Here is a 16,404-nt window from a genome sequence, read left to right on the forward strand (position 1 = left end):
TTTACCAAATAAAAGTAATCCTAAAATTGTAATGAAGTAAAAATACAAGAGAAAATGGTTATTAAATAGAATCAGGATATATATCAAGCGAGAAAGAGAGTATATATATTAAGAAACCCATATCCATAAAACAAACAACAGGAGTGAAAAATAGAGAATGCAAGAAGGGAGGGTGTGTATTGTGTTAGAGTAGAATACACATCAGGCTATATAAATTATATTTTTTCTTCTTTCAGTATCTTGTTTATTGTTTATTGGAAACCGTCGAGGGGAAGAACTAGTCTCGTTGTGGAAGGTTGTCCTCACTTTGGGAAATTCCTCGATTCGGCAAATGGGTGAAAATTTTTCATATTGCAGAGCGTTGCCCGCAGCGCGTTTCGACGGGCCCATTTGAAACGCTTCTTTTGTTTGTGTATTCCCCTCGCACCACCTTCGGTGCATGCAGTGGCATGCCTCTTCGGTAAACGAATCGTATGAGACAGCGACAGCGACAGAGGCCGTTACCCTCCCTGTCGTGGTGCACGGCACGTTGGGCATTACCCGCTCTGTCACAGCACACGGCACAGCACGCGTTACCCTCCCGCCGTGCCCAGTGATCACAACAAATAAACGCGACAACAACGAAAAATAGGCCGGTTCCTCCTTTCGGCAATACCACACGCCCACGCCCCCCACGCGAAAAACAACAACAACAACAGGTGCCGACAATTTGCGCTGCTGCTCTCGCCACAAAAGAACCACCGCACGGACAGCACGAAAAACGTAAACACAAAAGAAATTGGCGTCTCAGTCACACAAATCCACGGAGTGCTCCGGCAGCACCCTACAACTTGCCCCGCCATCTTATTTTAATTCGTCCATGTCACGACCAACGACCACGCGAACTTTTGCCGTCTCTGCTCTTTCATTTTTTGCATTACTCCATTAGTACTGCGCCACTTCTTGCGCTGACATACACACTTAATCACGTTCACCGCTTTTCTCTCAATAGCTGATTTCCTTACATCGGTTTCTTTTGTTGTTGTTGTTATTGTGAAGCTGTTGAAGTAACAATTTTTACCCTTCGAGGAAATTTTAATTCTTCAATTTACTTGTCTATGGTCCCGTTGTTCAACCTCTCAGGGAATTAAAAATACATGCACTCACTTTTTTACTGGATTTAGCGAACTACGATCCTGTTTTCTTCTGTTATTTTTATATTTTACATTTTATTTTTATTTCTTTTGACATTTATATATATATAATGAACTTAGTCCTTTTCTCTTTTTCTTAAAAAATTATTTATATTTCTCTCTTTCTCTCGATGCAGACTCTTTTTCGCTTTATTTATTTATATTCTTTTTTTACTTCTTAATAATTGCAATAGAACCGTACACATTTTTTTTTAAAAATATTACATTACAATGTTGTTCAGTAAATCTTTACTAACTACTTTGGCCTCAACTTTTTTGGCTTCTACTTCTTTAGTCGCTGCTGCTGATCTACCAGCCATCGAAGTCGTAGGTAACAAGTTTTTTTACTCTGCTAACGGCTCTCAATTCTATATCAAAGGTGTTGCTTATCAAGCTGATACCGCTAACGTCACTTCTGGTTCAACTATCAATGATCCTTTAGCCGATTTTGAAAGTTGTTCAAGAGATATCCCATATTTACAACAAGTAGACACTAACGTTATCCGTGTTTACGCCGTTAACACAACCCTAGATCACTCTCAATGTATGAAGGCTTTGAACGATGCAGGTATTTATGTTATTGCCGATTTATCCTCTCCAGAACAATCTGTTAATAGATTGGATCCAACCTGGACCGTCGACTTATTCCAACGTTATAAGGACGTTATCGATATGTTCGCTAACTACACTAACGTCCTAGGTTTCTTCGCTGGTAATGAAGTCACTAACAATAACACTAACACTCCAGCTTCCGCTTTCGTTAAGGCTGCTCTAAGAGACTCTAAACAATACATCAAGGACCAAGGTTATAGAAGTATCCCAGTCGGTTACTCTTCCAACGATGACGAAGATACTCGTGTTCCAATGGCCGATTACTTCGCTTGTGGTGATGATGACGTTAAAGCCGATTTCTACGGTATTAATATGTACGAATGGTGTGGTAAGTCTGATTTTAAAACTTCTGGTTACCAAGACAGAACTAGCGATTTCAAGAATATTAGTGTCCCAATCTTCTTCTCTGAATACGGTTGTAATGAAGTTACTCCAAGATTATTCACTGAAGTCGAAACTTTATATGGTGATGATATGACCGACGTTTGGTCCGGTGGTATCGTTTACATGTATTTCCAAGAAACCAACAATTATGGTCTTGTCTCTATCGACGGTTCTTCCGTCTCTACAAGAGACGATTTCAACAACTACTCTAGTGAAATCCATAAGATCTCCCCAACTTCCGCTAATACCGCTTCTTACACCGCTGCCTCTACCAGTTTAGCTTGTCCAACCAACAACAAGAATTGGGCTGCCGCCACCGTCTTACCACCAACTCCAGATGAAGACTTATGTTCTTGTATGAACGTTGCTAACACTTGTGTTGTCTCCTCCGATGTCTCCTCTGATGACTACGCTGACTTATTCGATTACGTCTGTGCTTACGTCTCTTGTGATGGTATTTCAGGTAATGGTACCTCCGGTAAATACGGTTCTTACTCCTTCTGTTCTGCTGAAGAACAATTGAACTTCGTCCTAAACTTATACTACGAATCCAACGGTGGTTCAAGCTCCGATTGTGACTTCAGTGGTTCCGCTTCTGTTCAATCTGCTGTCACCCAAGATGGTTGTTCTGCCGCTTTGAAGGAAATTGGTTCCATTGGTACCAACACTGCTAGTGACTCTGCTACTTTCACTTCTGGTTCTGCTTCTGGTTCCAAAACTTCTTCTGGTTCCATCACTTCTTCCGGTTCTAAGACTTCCTCTGGTTCTAAGACCTCTTCTAGTTCCAAGACTTCTTCCAAGACCTCTTCCAAGAAGAATGCTGCCGTCTCCCAAAATGACCTAGGCTTCATCCAAACTTTATTGACATCATTCGGTACCATCTCCGTCGTTGCCAGTCTAGGTTTCGCCTTGTTGTAATTGTAATAATAATACATATACACACACATACAAACAGTTATTCCATAATATTTAAAAAATTTAAAAAAAAAAAGATATTATTAGTTATCTACAGTTATTATTAACATTCAAATTAATGAAGGACAAATAGTTTATATATTATTACATTAATTATATTTACATATGTACAGTTTTTTTTTATATAAAGAACATAGTTTAATGCGTTTTTTTTGTTCTATTAAAAAAAGTTTGTATTGCGTATCGATTTAATATGACTAAAATGTAATGTGTATTGATTTACAAATATATATATATGTTATATATGTATTCTATCATTCGTTGGTAATCATGAAGATTTCATTCAAAGCTTTGGCATCCATGACAGCAGCACGTTTCTGTTTAATCCATTTGGAACGTACTGATAATCTTGTTGTTATTGCTGTTGGAATATTTGATGCAGTTTTACTTGATTTCATTTTCAATGCTTTCTTAGCAGATTTCTTTTCTGCCTTCTTTGCAGCCTTTTCTGCCTTCTTAGCTTTCTTAGCTGCCTTTTTAGCTTTCTTCTTATCACTACTATGTTTATGTTTCTTATGATGTTTCTTTTCCTCTTCATCATTGTCATCATCATCACTACGATTTCTTTTATTCTTCTTCTTTTTTTTTGATGGTTCTTCTTCTTCTTCATCATCACTTGAATTACTCTTTTTGTTTGAATATGATTTTATTTTTTTAGTCTTTGGATCCCATGTACTTGCCAATACATCTGCTTTAACAAAATGTACACCCCATTTCCCATCAAGAATTTTTTCTTTTCTTTGTAAATCCAATTCATTTTCAATCTCCTGTTCCTTCCCATTCAAACGTCCCAAAATCCTTTGGAATACATCCAAACCTGCACACTCACCATTATCGAATTCATCCTTACGTCCCTTTCTAGAAATTTTAGCACCAAGTCCGACATTATCATCTTTAACATGTACTTTAATATGTGAAGTATGGGAATGCATCGGAGCCATCCCTAGCCCCATCCCAGGCTTCCACCCAAACCGTTCCAGTTGTTGGTGGCCAAACCTGGACGTGTCATTACTCCAATTGGTATTTCTTGGATCTCTACCAAACCTTTGTTTCACTCTTGTTGCAGCTAAACCCATATTTTGTAATGTCTTGCAATCAAAATTCAATCGATCGATACGCTACTTTTATTCGTTGTTGACTCTTCTGTGATGACACACACTAATATACACTACCAGATGGCAATTAATATTGGATAGGTTTTTTGTTAATCTTGTATTTGTTCAACCACTCCTCTTCTCTAATGTCATCTCATCGCAAAAATTCTCTACGGTTGCCAGTGCCAAATGAACTGAAAATAAAAAATTTTCAGATTTTTCGAATTTCGAATTTCCGTCCACGTGACAAAGAAACGGTTCTGAACAAACCCTAAATGTGGGCTACCTCTTTCTCGATCAAATTGCATCCCGCGGGACTTTGTCCACAACTGACAAATCCAGACAACGAGCTCCCGTCCCCCATACAAATATAGGCGAGAATTTCTTTGATAATAAGCCTCCACCCATTCATCGCAGCATAGCTATACATATACACCAAACTCCCTGGAGTTAAGACATCGACTTTCTCCCTATATTGCGCGATAAGAGAGGCTCAGAACGAGCTTGGCATTCCATCACAGTACTAACAATGATAATTCTCCGCGGAGTTAAGAATGCCTGCAAAATTTTCTTCTTTAAATTTTAAGCCAACGGAGGGAAATATTGCTTTGTTCTGTACGTGGCTCTTTGGCACATTTTGTATGGGGATCTCTCCCTCTTTAATCTAAGCTTAGTTTCTGGAGTTAATGAAACTAAAGTAAAATATGATGGCTATTATTGTTGTGATGATGATTCATGTTTTACTGATGGTTAGTGATTATTTAATTAGATGATAGGCTTATATTAAGCACTGCACAAGTATGTTAATTTCGGATACGTAGCTTGTAATTTTATTTCTGACATATTTTGTATTTTACTCATTGTTAGAATTTCCTATTTTTAAAACATATATATATATATATATGTATATATAGTTACTTTCCATTTTGGCATTTTAACACATACCCTCATACACATATCGTTATTGGTTATTAAGTGTATTGGTATTCTTTTAATTTTATTTATTAATATAAAAATACTAGAAGAAAAGTTTTGCATCGCTAATTTTTATTTTCCCTATTAAAATTTTCAAATCAAGATACATAATCAAACAGTTGCCATTTTTTTGTTATTTTATTGCAATACAAAGAGGCTTAACAATATATTTTGTGTTTTAGATGACCGCCCATTCGTCATCTGATTTAAATTCTACCACGAATAATAATTCTCAGAATGAGAAAGAGGAGTTCAATGGACAACATTTAATTACATATACAAGCTCTTCAGATGAACGACAACGACATGATGAAGACTATCACCTTTCTACAGATTCTGCTTCTATTCTAAAAGAAACTAGCTCTTTAGAGTCCCACGGTTCTGATTTCACAGTGCTCTCTACCGGTGAATACAAAATTAATAGAAATATTCCAAGAACTTATTTAAATAAAGATGATGTGGAAAAAGTTACACAATCTGATATTTTCCCACAAAAAAGATTGTTTAGTTTCTTACATAGTAAGAAAATTCCTGAAGTACCCATGAATGATGATGAAAGAAAAATTTATCCTTTATTTCATACAAATTTATTATCAAATTTCTTTCTGTGGTGGGTTGTACCAATCATTAAGATAGGTTATAAAAGAACAGTTCAACCAAATGATTTATTTAAAATGGATCAAAGAATGGCTATAGAAACAATCTATAAAGATTTTGAAAAAAATTTAAATTGGTATTTTGTAAAAGCAAGAAAAAAATATGCTGCTTTGCATCCAGAGGCAAATGAACAAGAAGTTAGAGATAAGACAAGATTACCAAAATTAACAATGCTAAGAGTTTTGTTTTTCACTTTTAAAAAGCAATTCTTATTCTCATGCTTGATGGCTATTTTGGCAAATTGTACATCTGGTTTTAATCCAATGATCACAAAGAGATTAATTGCTTTTGTAGAGAAGAAAGCTATGTTCCATGATACAAAAGTTAATGCAGGTATTGGTTATGCTATTGGTGCATGTGTAATGATGTTCTTTAATGGTGTTCTCTTCAATCATTTTTTCCATTCATCACAACTGACTGGTTCACAAGCTAAATCTTTACTGACAAAAGCTGCTCTAGATAAAATGTTTAGAGTCTCCAATTATTCAAAACATAAATTTCCAAATGGTAAAGTCACATCATTTATTACCACTGATTTAGCAAGAGTAGAATTTGCATTGTCATTTCAACCATTTCTGGTTGGGTTCCCTGCTATATTTGCCATTGCCATTGTTCTTTTAATTGTTAACTTGGGAGCTATTGCTTTAGTAGGTATTGGTTTATTCATTGTTATCTTAATGGTCACTATGATTGTCTTCAAATCTATTATTAAATATAGAGTCACAGCTAACAAATTTACAGATGCAAGAGTTGGAAAAATGAGAGAAATCTTAAATAATATGAAAATGGTGAAATATTACGCTTGGGAAGACGCTTATGAGGCTAATGTTCAAGATATAAGGTCTTCAGAGATTCAAAATGTTAGAAAAATGCAATATACAAGAAATTTCATGATTGCTTTGGCCATGTCATTACCAAACATTGCATCACTGGTCACATTCTTAGCCATGTATAAAGTTAACAACATGGGGAGAACACCAAGTAACGTTTTCTCCTCTTTATCATTATTCCAAGTGTTAAGTATTCAAATGTTTTTCTTCCCTATTGCTTTAAGTACTGGTATTGATATGATTATCGGGTTAGGTCGTTTACAAGAATTGCTAGAAACTGCAGAAGAAGATCCAATGTCAAGAGAAGAATTGAAACCATCTGCTGACTTAGATCCAAGTATTGCCATCAAAGTAGAAAATGCATCCTTTGAATGGGAAGATTACGAACTGCTGGATGCAGAAGAAAAGCAAAGGATCGAATCAGAGGAGACAGAAAAACAAAGAAAAAAGAGATTGAAAGAGGAAGCTAAAAACAATAAAGATAAAAACCCAACGGGACCAAATTCTAAGGAGATATCCAAAGTTGATCATGCTAATGACGATTCTGATAAAACCAAGACTTTTACAAAATTTACTGATTTGAATTTCGAAATTAAGAAAGGTGAATTTGTTATGATTACAGGTCCAATTGGTACAGGTAAGACCTCCCTACTTAATGCTTTGGCTGGTTCGATGAAAAAGACTGGTGGTAGAATTCAAATTAATGGTCACCTGTTAATGGGTGGTTACCCTTGGATTCAAAATGCTACCGTCAAGAATAATATTATATTTGGTTCTCCATTCCATAAGGAAAGATACGAAAGAGTTCTAAAGGTATGTTCCCTGGAAGATGATTTAAAGATTCTACCTGCTGGTGATGAGACTGAAATTGGTGAACGTGGTATTAATTTATCTGGTGGCCAAAAGGCTCGTATCAATCTAGCAAGATCTGTTTATAGAAACGAAGATATCTTTTTGTTTGATGATGTTCTAAGTGCTGTCGACGCTCGTGTTGGAAAACTAATCATGGATGAATGTCTTTGTGGTTTACTACATAACAAGACTAGAGTCTTGGCAACTCATCAATTGTCATTAATTGAAAAAGCCGACAAGATTATTGTTCTAGGTACTGATGGTTCATTTGAAATAGGTCCAGTTTCTGAGATGAAGGTAAAAAATGAAACTTTAATTAACTTACTACAGTTTGCAACAGAATCGAAAAAAGAGGAAGAGAATGACGAAGAACAAGAGATAGAGGATGAAAATAAAGAAGCCGAAGAAAAGAATAGGCTTCAAAAAGAAGTTACCAATAAAGCAAACGACGATGGTCATTTGACCTCAAAGGAAGAAAGAGCTGTTAATAGTATTAAATTAGGAATCTACCAGGAATATCTGAAAGCTGGTGTCGGTAAATGGGGATATGTTGCAATTCCATTATACATTCTTTTAATTACAGCAACAACGTTTTGCACATTATTCTCATCAGTTTGGCTATCATTTTGGACTGAAAATAAATTTAAGGATAGATCAACCAGTTTTTACATGGGTCTCTACTCATTTTTCGTCTTTGGTAGTTATATATTCATGTCCATGCAGTTTACACTTGTCTGTCATATCGGTGTTTTGGCTTCGAAATGGTTAAATTTAAGAGCTGTTCATAGAATTCTTCATGCACCAATGAGTTACTTAGATACTACTCCTCTTGGTCGTATTTTGAATCGTTTCACGAAGGATACTGATAGTTTAGATAACGAACTAACTGAAAGCGTGCGTCTACTGTTATATCAAACTGGTAACATCATTGGTGTTTGTGTTATGTGTATTGTCTATCTTCCATGGTTTGCAATTGCCATTCCATTTTTATTACTGATCTTTGTCTTTATTGCTGACCATTATCAAAGCTCAGGTAGAGAAATCAAAAGACTAGAAGCTATCCAACGGTCATTCGTGTATAATAACTTAAACGAAGTTCTAGGTGGTATGGAAACAATTAAATACTATAGATCAGAGGAAAGATTCTTAGCTAAATCAGACTTCCTTATTAACAAAATGAACGAAGCCGGTTATCTGAGTATCGCTGTCCAAAGATGGGTCGCCATTTTCTTAGATATCATAGCTGTGGCATTTGCATTAATTATTACTCTTCTTTGTGTCACTAGGGCATTCCCAATTGGTGCTGCTTCTGTAGGTGTTTTATTGACTTATGTTTTACAATTACCAGGTTTATTGAATACTGTACTAAGAGCTTTAACACAAACTGAAAACGATATGAACAGTGCCGAAAGAATGGTTACGTATGCTACACAATTACCAATGGAAGCAGCTTACAAAAAACCAGAGGTCTCCCCACCTGAGTCATGGCCAAGTAAAGGTGAAATCCAATTCGAGGATGTCGATTTTGCATACAGACCAGGTTTACCTATTGTTCTAAAGAACGTGAATATGTCAATATCCAGTGGTGAAAAGATCGGTATCTGTGGCCGTACCGGTGCAGGTAAATCTACAATCATGAGTGCTTTATACAGGCTAAATGAACTCGACGGTGGTAAAATTCTTATTGATGGTACTGACATCTCTAAAATCGGGTTATATGATTTGCGTAGGAAACTTGCGATCATTCCTCAGGACCCTGTCTTGTTCAAAGGTACTATTAGAAAGAATTTAGATCCATTCAACGAACACTCCGAAGAACTACTATGGAATGCACTTGTTAGAGGTGGCGCTATTGAAAAACAAGAACTTGAAAAAGTCAAGAATGAAAAAGAAAATGCCAAAGGTACACATATTGACATGCATAAATTTCACCTGGATCAAATTGTTGAAGAAGAAGGTGCTAATTTCTCCTTAGGTGAAAGACAAATTCTGGCATTAACCAGAGCCCTTGTACGCCAGGCTAAGATTTTAATTTTGGATGAAGCAACCTCGTCGGTTGATTATGAAACAGATGGTAAGATTCAAGCTCGTATTATAGACGCATTTGGTGACTGTACGATTTTATGTATTGCCCACAGACTGAAGACAATTTTATCATATGATAGAATTTTGGTCCTCGAAAAAGGTGAAATTGCTGAATTCGACACACCATGGAAACTATTCAAGAATGAAGAAACAATTTTCAGAAGTATGTGTAGTAGATCAGGTATTACTGAATCAGATTTCTCTCGGAGATAATCTTCGATTTTTTTTATTTTGCATAAAGTCAATCCTTATACCATTTGATTAAGTTCCGTCATCAATAAAACAACCAATATACGTTAAAAAACCTCCCAACAATAAAAACAAAAACAAAAAACAAAACACAAAACACAAACAATAACAACTCATATCTCATATCTCATAATTATGGCATCGGGAGGAAATATATAGACTCCTATGTTTTATATTCCCATTTCATATGAATACTTTATTCATATATATTCATCTCTGTAAATTATATATAACTTTAATACAATTTTCTTTTTTTTTTAAAAAATACAGTTCAACTCTAGTTCATCCTGAGGAAATATTTTAATTATTGATATTATTATTTTATTTTTTTGCTGTTTAATGTACATAAATTACTATTTATATAAACTTATTTACTCATTATTCGTTCTGCAAGCTTCGTATTGTGTTTGCAAAACAAACAAATAAAAAATAGACTTTCATCTCAGTTAATTTGAAGTTCATGGCTCTAGATTGTCTATTTAACGACGACGGGATGGAAACAAACGTTCTTTGGTGATTTTGTATTCTTTGTTTAATCTTAAAGCAACTTCTTCTAACTTGGTGATCTCATCACTACTTTCAACAACCAACGCAGTCTTATCATCGTTTAATTTGAAGTTGATCTCAAATTCAGCAATGATAGATTCCAAAATTTCAACAACCTTAGCAGTGTCTAAGTTGAAGACGTCTGCCAATTGTTTTATGCAGAACTTGGCGTAAAACCTCTTGTATGTGTATAAGTAAGATTTCATGGATTCAATCCTAATTCTTTCAACCAAGTTTTCCATGACAACATCCTTATTTGGTAGCATGTTCCATGATTTTATATTCTTTAGATAAGCAATTGAAGCTTCCCAATCACCCTTTTGCATGGATTTAGCAGCATACAAGACAAAATCTCTAGAAGTTTCTGGAGGACCTTGGAAACTGGACTTGTCGTGGTGTTCTAGAACACGACGAATGGACTTTTGTGAGTATGGTAATCTCTTAATTCTGATACCAGAGTAAAATGCGGTCATTTGTGGGATTTCAATCAATAGAGAACATGTCATAAAAACGACATCAATCAAATCAAGATTGATATGTTGATGATATGGAATACATTGTTCTTCACGGTTTTCAATGTTGGAGTTGATTCTTTGTAGAGGCTGTTGACCCAAAATTTCCTTCAAATGAGCACTGGCCAACAATTCATTTAGAACTTGGTGACACTCTTCAATCAAACAAGCTTGGAAAGCAGATAAACCAAGTTGAACAACAACACGGTTGAACAAGACTTGTAGAGAGGAATTGCTCTTACTGATGTTAGATTGAACCTTGGAAGTAAGCAGCATTTCCTTGGCAGCATGGAAATTACCATTTGATGCAGTAAAGAAGACACAGTATAAAATAGCACGTGTACGTAGGAAGGAATCCTCTTGTTTAATTAAGATGTCACATAAGGAGTTTATCAATGCGGAGATGTACTTACCATCGATGGTTTCTGGAACTGGGATGTATTCAGATTTAGAACCTTGTGGAACAGATTTCCAGGCATTGGTTTCGATGATGATGTTCAATTTATCGGATTTGAAATAGATATGATCCAATCTCTTAACAAAGACACGGGCCAATAAGCTTTCCTTCTTTTCAGCAGGTAAAGTTTGTTCCAAGTATAATTGAGTCTTTAAGATCATATTGTAGATTAATTGTTCGTCCTTTAGACGCATTAGATATTCACTGGAATGTGGGTCCAAATTCAATAGAGACTTGGTAAATTCGTCATCTAGTCTTTCAACAAAAGCAAATAAAGAACCTAGAATGTTCTTAACACCTTGGGCATCAGCAACTGGTTCAGTTTCGATGTCTTCGTTGAAAGTAGCCAATTCAGAGACACGGTAAGTAGCAATGCTATCTTCTAGTAGGTTTAATAGAGCCATGTAATCATTGTAAGCGGCTGTCCATTGATCGATGGGTTGGTAGGACAAGTTGCTGGTAGCTTCCATTCTGATTGGAATCAAACTCAAATAAGCCATAATTGATTCATATGGGCTAGTTGGAGAAGCTAGTAGATCCTCGATGATATTAATCATATCTTGAGAGTTAACGTTTTTCTTACCTCTAGAATCAATGACGATACGTAGAGAGGTGAAAAAGCTAACTTCGGAAGAGGCAGCGGCCAAAGAGGAAAGATTGACAGATTTGTTGGCAGCAAACTGAGCATTAATATCCATAGCTGGTTCAGAGGACTCTAGGTCAACAGTTGGTTCCTTGTCGAATTCATCTGGGTTTTCTCTGAATTGGGTCATTGATGTTTCATTTTCTTTAGCAACCTTTCTAACTCTTTGTCTTGCGGTGTTGTAAGCTCTTGCGACATCTTTCTTCTTAATATCAGCTTGGGAAGTAGAGTTAACCAAATCTTCAACTTGAGCAACTACTTTAATGAAAATATTTGGAGTACCCCAGTTTTGTTGTTGAGCTCTAACCAATAGACGAGTGATATTGTCAAATTCATTTAGAACGGAGATCCAGTCATCAGACATTTCAGCGGTTTCAATCTTGTCGAAGACAGTTTGCATTTCATCCAATAATTTATCCTTGGCAGATTTAACGACCTTTTTACCTTCATCATCGGATTCGGAACCTTCAGAATCGGAATAATTAGCACCCTTTAGGAACTTGTTACCACCGGAACCACCACTCTTTCTAAACTCTGACTTCTTGAACCAATCTGGACCATAAGGTTTACCATCGGAATCGTCAGAATCGACATCAGAATCTGAACCTTCAGAGTCTTCATTGAAAAGGGAGTCATCGGACTCTTCACCAGAGGAACTTAATAGTTCTTCTTCAGAAGAGGACAACAAGTCTGATTCAGAAGAGGAAGAATCACTATCGTATTCGTAAGTTGTTGCGAAGAAACGGGACATATTGGGTATTCTCTCTCGTTTTTTATATGGAACAATTATCTATCTTCGTGTGTTTGGAGTTTTAAAATATTTAATTAAAATTGGTTCAATAAAAATATGTAGATATATATATAAATATAGTAGGACTAGAGTTAAAGGTTTCAATTTAATAAATCATTAACGATTTGATAGTTTTACCCACTGCAATGCAAGAAGAGGACAAGCACTATCAAGGTTTTGGTGCTATCACCAAGGGCCATTGCCAAAAATTGAATAAAATTTCCAGTGATTGCGCGTTCCATGAAACTGAAAAATTTTTCACTGTAAAATATCGTTTTGAACGAGAAGTAAAGAGAACAAGCTTAGATCATCTCAATAATATTTAAGGAATTACTGGATTTGACGTGACATAAAGAAAGGGCCCTTTGCGTGTAAAGACACAACTCACAAATCTTATAGGTATATATAGTTATTTAATTTGATATTTGTTTAATGAAATTTATGGGATTAATGTAACCGTAACGAAATGTAAAGTAACCACATTAGGAATAATGAAAAATAAAACCAGATAGGTTTGTAACTTAGAAGATAATAACTCTTGAGAATAAAAAAGATAACGATAGTTTAAAAAACGAATAGTGAGTACGATCATATATATACGTATAAATATACAATATATGCAATACTAACTATGTCTTTTAGTTAGAGAAGTCACAGTCTAAGGAATATTTCAAAGTGTTACTAGAAGTCCAGACACCCCAGTGCTTTTCAACATCGGAAGTACCGGAAGTGTTTGGCTTCCAATCTTCATCGAAGGCTTCAAAGACAATGACGTTAATACCCCAAGCTCTCATGGCACAGATACCTTCCTTCCAGAATTGCTTAGCATTATCAACAGATGGGTAAGCAGCTTCGAAGTTGGTACCATCGGTTGGCCAACCAGTTTCACCAACCCAGAAAGTGATGTCGGTGGAACCCTTAGTGGTTTGGATAGTTTGTAGAGCTTGCATGATATCATCGAAGAAAGAGTAGGAGGCGTTGTTCATGGTTTGACCTTGCCAGTAAGAGAAGGCGTTGGCCATGACAAAATCGGAAGCTTCAATGACAGGAGAGTTGTAACCAGCAACCAACACATTCCAGGAGTCGACAGTACCGACTTGCTTACCGGAGTAAGAGTTACCTTCAGAGTCACTGATACCACCGATCAAAGAACGGACAGTGTTAATTTTGTCAGCTAGTTGAGAAGCAGTCAGATCATCACGGTATAGAGCTTCGGAACCGACTAAGAAACCAGCAACAGTGTCGGTCTTGATAGTTGGTAAGTATGCAGATAAAGCATCTTGTTCAGCTTGGAAATGAGCGTCATCGTTTGGCCAGACACCGACAAAGACGGAGAAACCTTCAGCTTCGGCAGCTGGACCTAAGTTTTGTAAAGTGTTACAGTCAGAGGCAGCGTAAACCTTGATAGTAGAAGTGTAACTCTTCAATACTTGTAGTTCAGATTCGTAATCAGAAGTGGACTTACAAGTACCGTCGTTGTTCTTGACACCGATGTTGAAAGCTAACTCACCTAGAGCAGCAACCTTCGAGGCAGAAGCCAAAAGGGTAGTAATAGAAGCGAGAGTAGAGAAACGCATATTGTTTGGTTATAGCTGTATATGTGTTTTTTTGTAACTATTCACTAATATAACAAATGATAAAGAACGTCAGAAGTAAAAATAAAATAGGAAAAGAACTTCTTTTTAAATAGAACTGATCCCTGCTCTTAATGCAACAACAAACAAACAACCTCACCTCGGGATGGTTCCTTGATACTTTATATATAGAATTTGTTATTGTTTATTCGCAGTAAACAAAGAGCGCCGCTAAGAAAATTTTCTGACTGAAAAAATTGGGTCACGTGAGGGTAATGCCCGCAACTGTTCTATTTATAGAAAACATGAAGATTGCGTAATCAATAGTAAAAGTTTATATATTTATATTTATGTATATGTATATATCAGTTTAGCTTAGTATATTTTCTTCTTGCTGTCGACAGAGTAGTCACCAGCACCAGTGTTGGTGACCAGGAGCAACCCGCCGATGATGCTTAGGTTTTGGTAGAACTCGTATCTTAGGAAATCTCTCTTGGAGTCTGTATGCAACCAATAGTTGTTTAGGGACAGATTGTAAACAACCAATATCAGACCTAGTAATAAAGAGGCCAGTTTGGTCTTGTAACCGATGGCAAAGCATACAGTACCAGATAAGGTCAAGAACACGGTAAACCAAGATTTTGAGAATGCAAACCCGACAAACATTAGAACGATTAAGATACGACCAGCTAATAACAAGTAACCTTTGAATTTTTGGTTTTTGTCTTGCAGTTCTGGTAGCATACCGAAAGTAGTCTTGTTTTGTACAATGGAGTCACTGAATGCAATCAATAGACCCCCAATGACACTGAAGTTTCTTAGGATGAAAGACGAACCTGTGAATAAACCGTAGACTAAACCTTGTAGAATGATACATGCACATAATGCACCAGTAGCGTAATTAGTTTGTTTTCTTAACATAAATAATGTGGAGCCGATAGACATGACTACAGTGACTAAAACCAGGAAGCAAACGACAAACCATCTTGGGTAATGTTTCCATTTATGTAAGAAAAACACTTGATCACTCCATTGAGTGAACAATCTAATGGAATCCTCGTAGAAAGTAGCCACAATGAAGAATCTGGCAAGACCTGGGATATAAGGTTGTAATTTTTTAACAAACGGTTTATCCGTTAGATCTTCAGCAAATGTATTCAATTGATCCAGTCCCCTTTGCAATTTGATCATAAAGGAACCCTGACTACCGCCATTACCGGCACGATTGTTATTACTATTGTTCACTGCATTGAAAGCTCTGCTCTGGGCAGCACTATAGTCAAACCCAGATTGTTGTTGTTGTTGCTGGTTCGTTGCAGGTACACCATTGAACCCATTATTAGCACCACGGTACGACATTGATTGCTTCTATATATAACTTGTGCTAGACTGTCAGACTGATTGGGGCAGAAATTTAAAAGCAGCACCTAAGTTCCAAAAACGGTTGTCTTGGCAATATAAAACTGCAACAGCACATATATATATAGATACAGATATAGATGCTTACACAACAAACGAGTTTCCCCAGATCAAAAGAGTGAAATTGTTGGTTGAATTGCTTCCCACTGAGAACTAAAAAATTTCATTTCTGTCGCGTTGTTCTTTTCGCAGTGCAAAGAGAGAGAAAGGTAAAAGGTGATGCATGCATTCCATTACTTAAGACAATGGGAACGAGGGCTGGTAGTACTTGTTGAGGTTTGGGTGTGGTCGAATCAGTATTATTGGCAGGGGTGTCTAATGAGAGGTGCCGGTTTATATTTGGCACTCCAATTGCAAAGACTCTTGTTAGATGTGTGATTGGCGGTATACATATATATATATAGTTCTACAGACAAGATTAGAATCCATCGATTGAGCAAAAACATACATATATATGTAAGCACTACTTTGACCATCACGTCATATCACATCGTGTTGGTAATGGCTCTCCCTCTTGTTAATATTATCGATGCAACTGCAGAAGTTGCAATATCTTCCTTGATATATATATATATAAG

At 36.3% G+C, this 16,404-nt stretch overlaps 6 protein-coding genes across 6 annotated transcripts; 2 read left to right on the forward strand and 4 right to left on the reverse strand.

The window, feature by feature from the left end:
- Window positions 1-1,403: 1,403 nt before the first annotated feature.
- Window positions 1,404-3,086, forward strand: GAS1 (1,3-beta-glucanosyltransferase GAS1; the record flags this gene model as incomplete). The annotated part of the gene is made up of 1 exon (XM_041552061.1): window positions 1,404-3,086. One exon carries the CDS (start codon window positions 1,404-1,406, stop codon window positions 3,084-3,086), a length of 1,683 nt encoding a protein of 560 aa, XP_041407995.1.
- A 311-nt stretch (window positions 3,087-3,397) lies between these two features.
- On the reverse strand, window positions 3,398-4,219 carry PXR1 (telomerase inhibitor; the record flags this gene model as incomplete). The annotated part of the gene is made up of 1 exon (XM_041552062.1): window positions 3,398-4,219. One exon carries the CDS (start codon window positions 4,217-4,219, stop codon window positions 3,398-3,400), a length of 822 nt encoding a protein of 273 aa, XP_041407996.1.
- A 1,175-nt stretch (window positions 4,220-5,394) lies between these two features.
- Window positions 5,395-9,849, forward strand: YOR1 (ATP-binding cassette transporter YOR1; the record flags this gene model as incomplete). Its single annotated transcript, XM_041552063.1, has 1 exon — window positions 5,395-9,849. One exon carries the CDS (start codon window positions 5,395-5,397, stop codon window positions 9,847-9,849), a length of 4,455 nt encoding a protein of 1,484 aa, XP_041407997.1.
- A 515-nt stretch (window positions 9,850-10,364) lies between these two features.
- Window positions 10,365-12,794, reverse strand: NIP1 (translation initiation factor eIF3 core subunit c; the record flags this gene model as incomplete). The annotated part of the gene is made up of 1 exon (XM_041552064.1): window positions 10,365-12,794. One exon carries the CDS (start codon window positions 12,792-12,794, stop codon window positions 10,365-10,367), a length of 2,430 nt encoding a protein of 809 aa, XP_041407998.1.
- A 677-nt stretch (window positions 12,795-13,471) lies between these two features.
- On the reverse strand, window positions 13,472-14,410 carry BGL2 (glucan 1,3-beta-glucosidase; the record flags this gene model as incomplete). The annotated part of the gene is made up of 1 exon (XM_041552065.1): window positions 13,472-14,410. The coding sequence occupies one exon, from the start codon at window positions 14,408-14,410 to the stop codon at window positions 13,472-13,474; it is 939 nt and encodes a 312-aa protein (XP_041407999.1).
- A 372-nt stretch (window positions 14,411-14,782) lies between these two features.
- Window positions 14,783-15,766, reverse strand: ERV29 (Erv29p; the record flags this gene model as incomplete). The annotated part of the gene is made up of 1 exon (XM_041552066.1): window positions 14,783-15,766. One exon carries the CDS (start codon window positions 15,764-15,766, stop codon window positions 14,783-14,785), a length of 984 nt encoding a protein of 327 aa, XP_041408000.1.
- Window positions 15,767-16,404: the final 638 nt, after the last annotated feature.

Source organism: Maudiozyma barnettii, assembly GCF_903064755.1.
Source record: "Maudiozyma barnettii strain CLIB 1767 genome assembly, contig: KABA2_08, whole genome shotgun sequence".
NCBI lineage: Eukaryota > Fungi > Ascomycota > Saccharomycetes > Saccharomycetales > Saccharomycetaceae > Maudiozyma > Maudiozyma barnettii.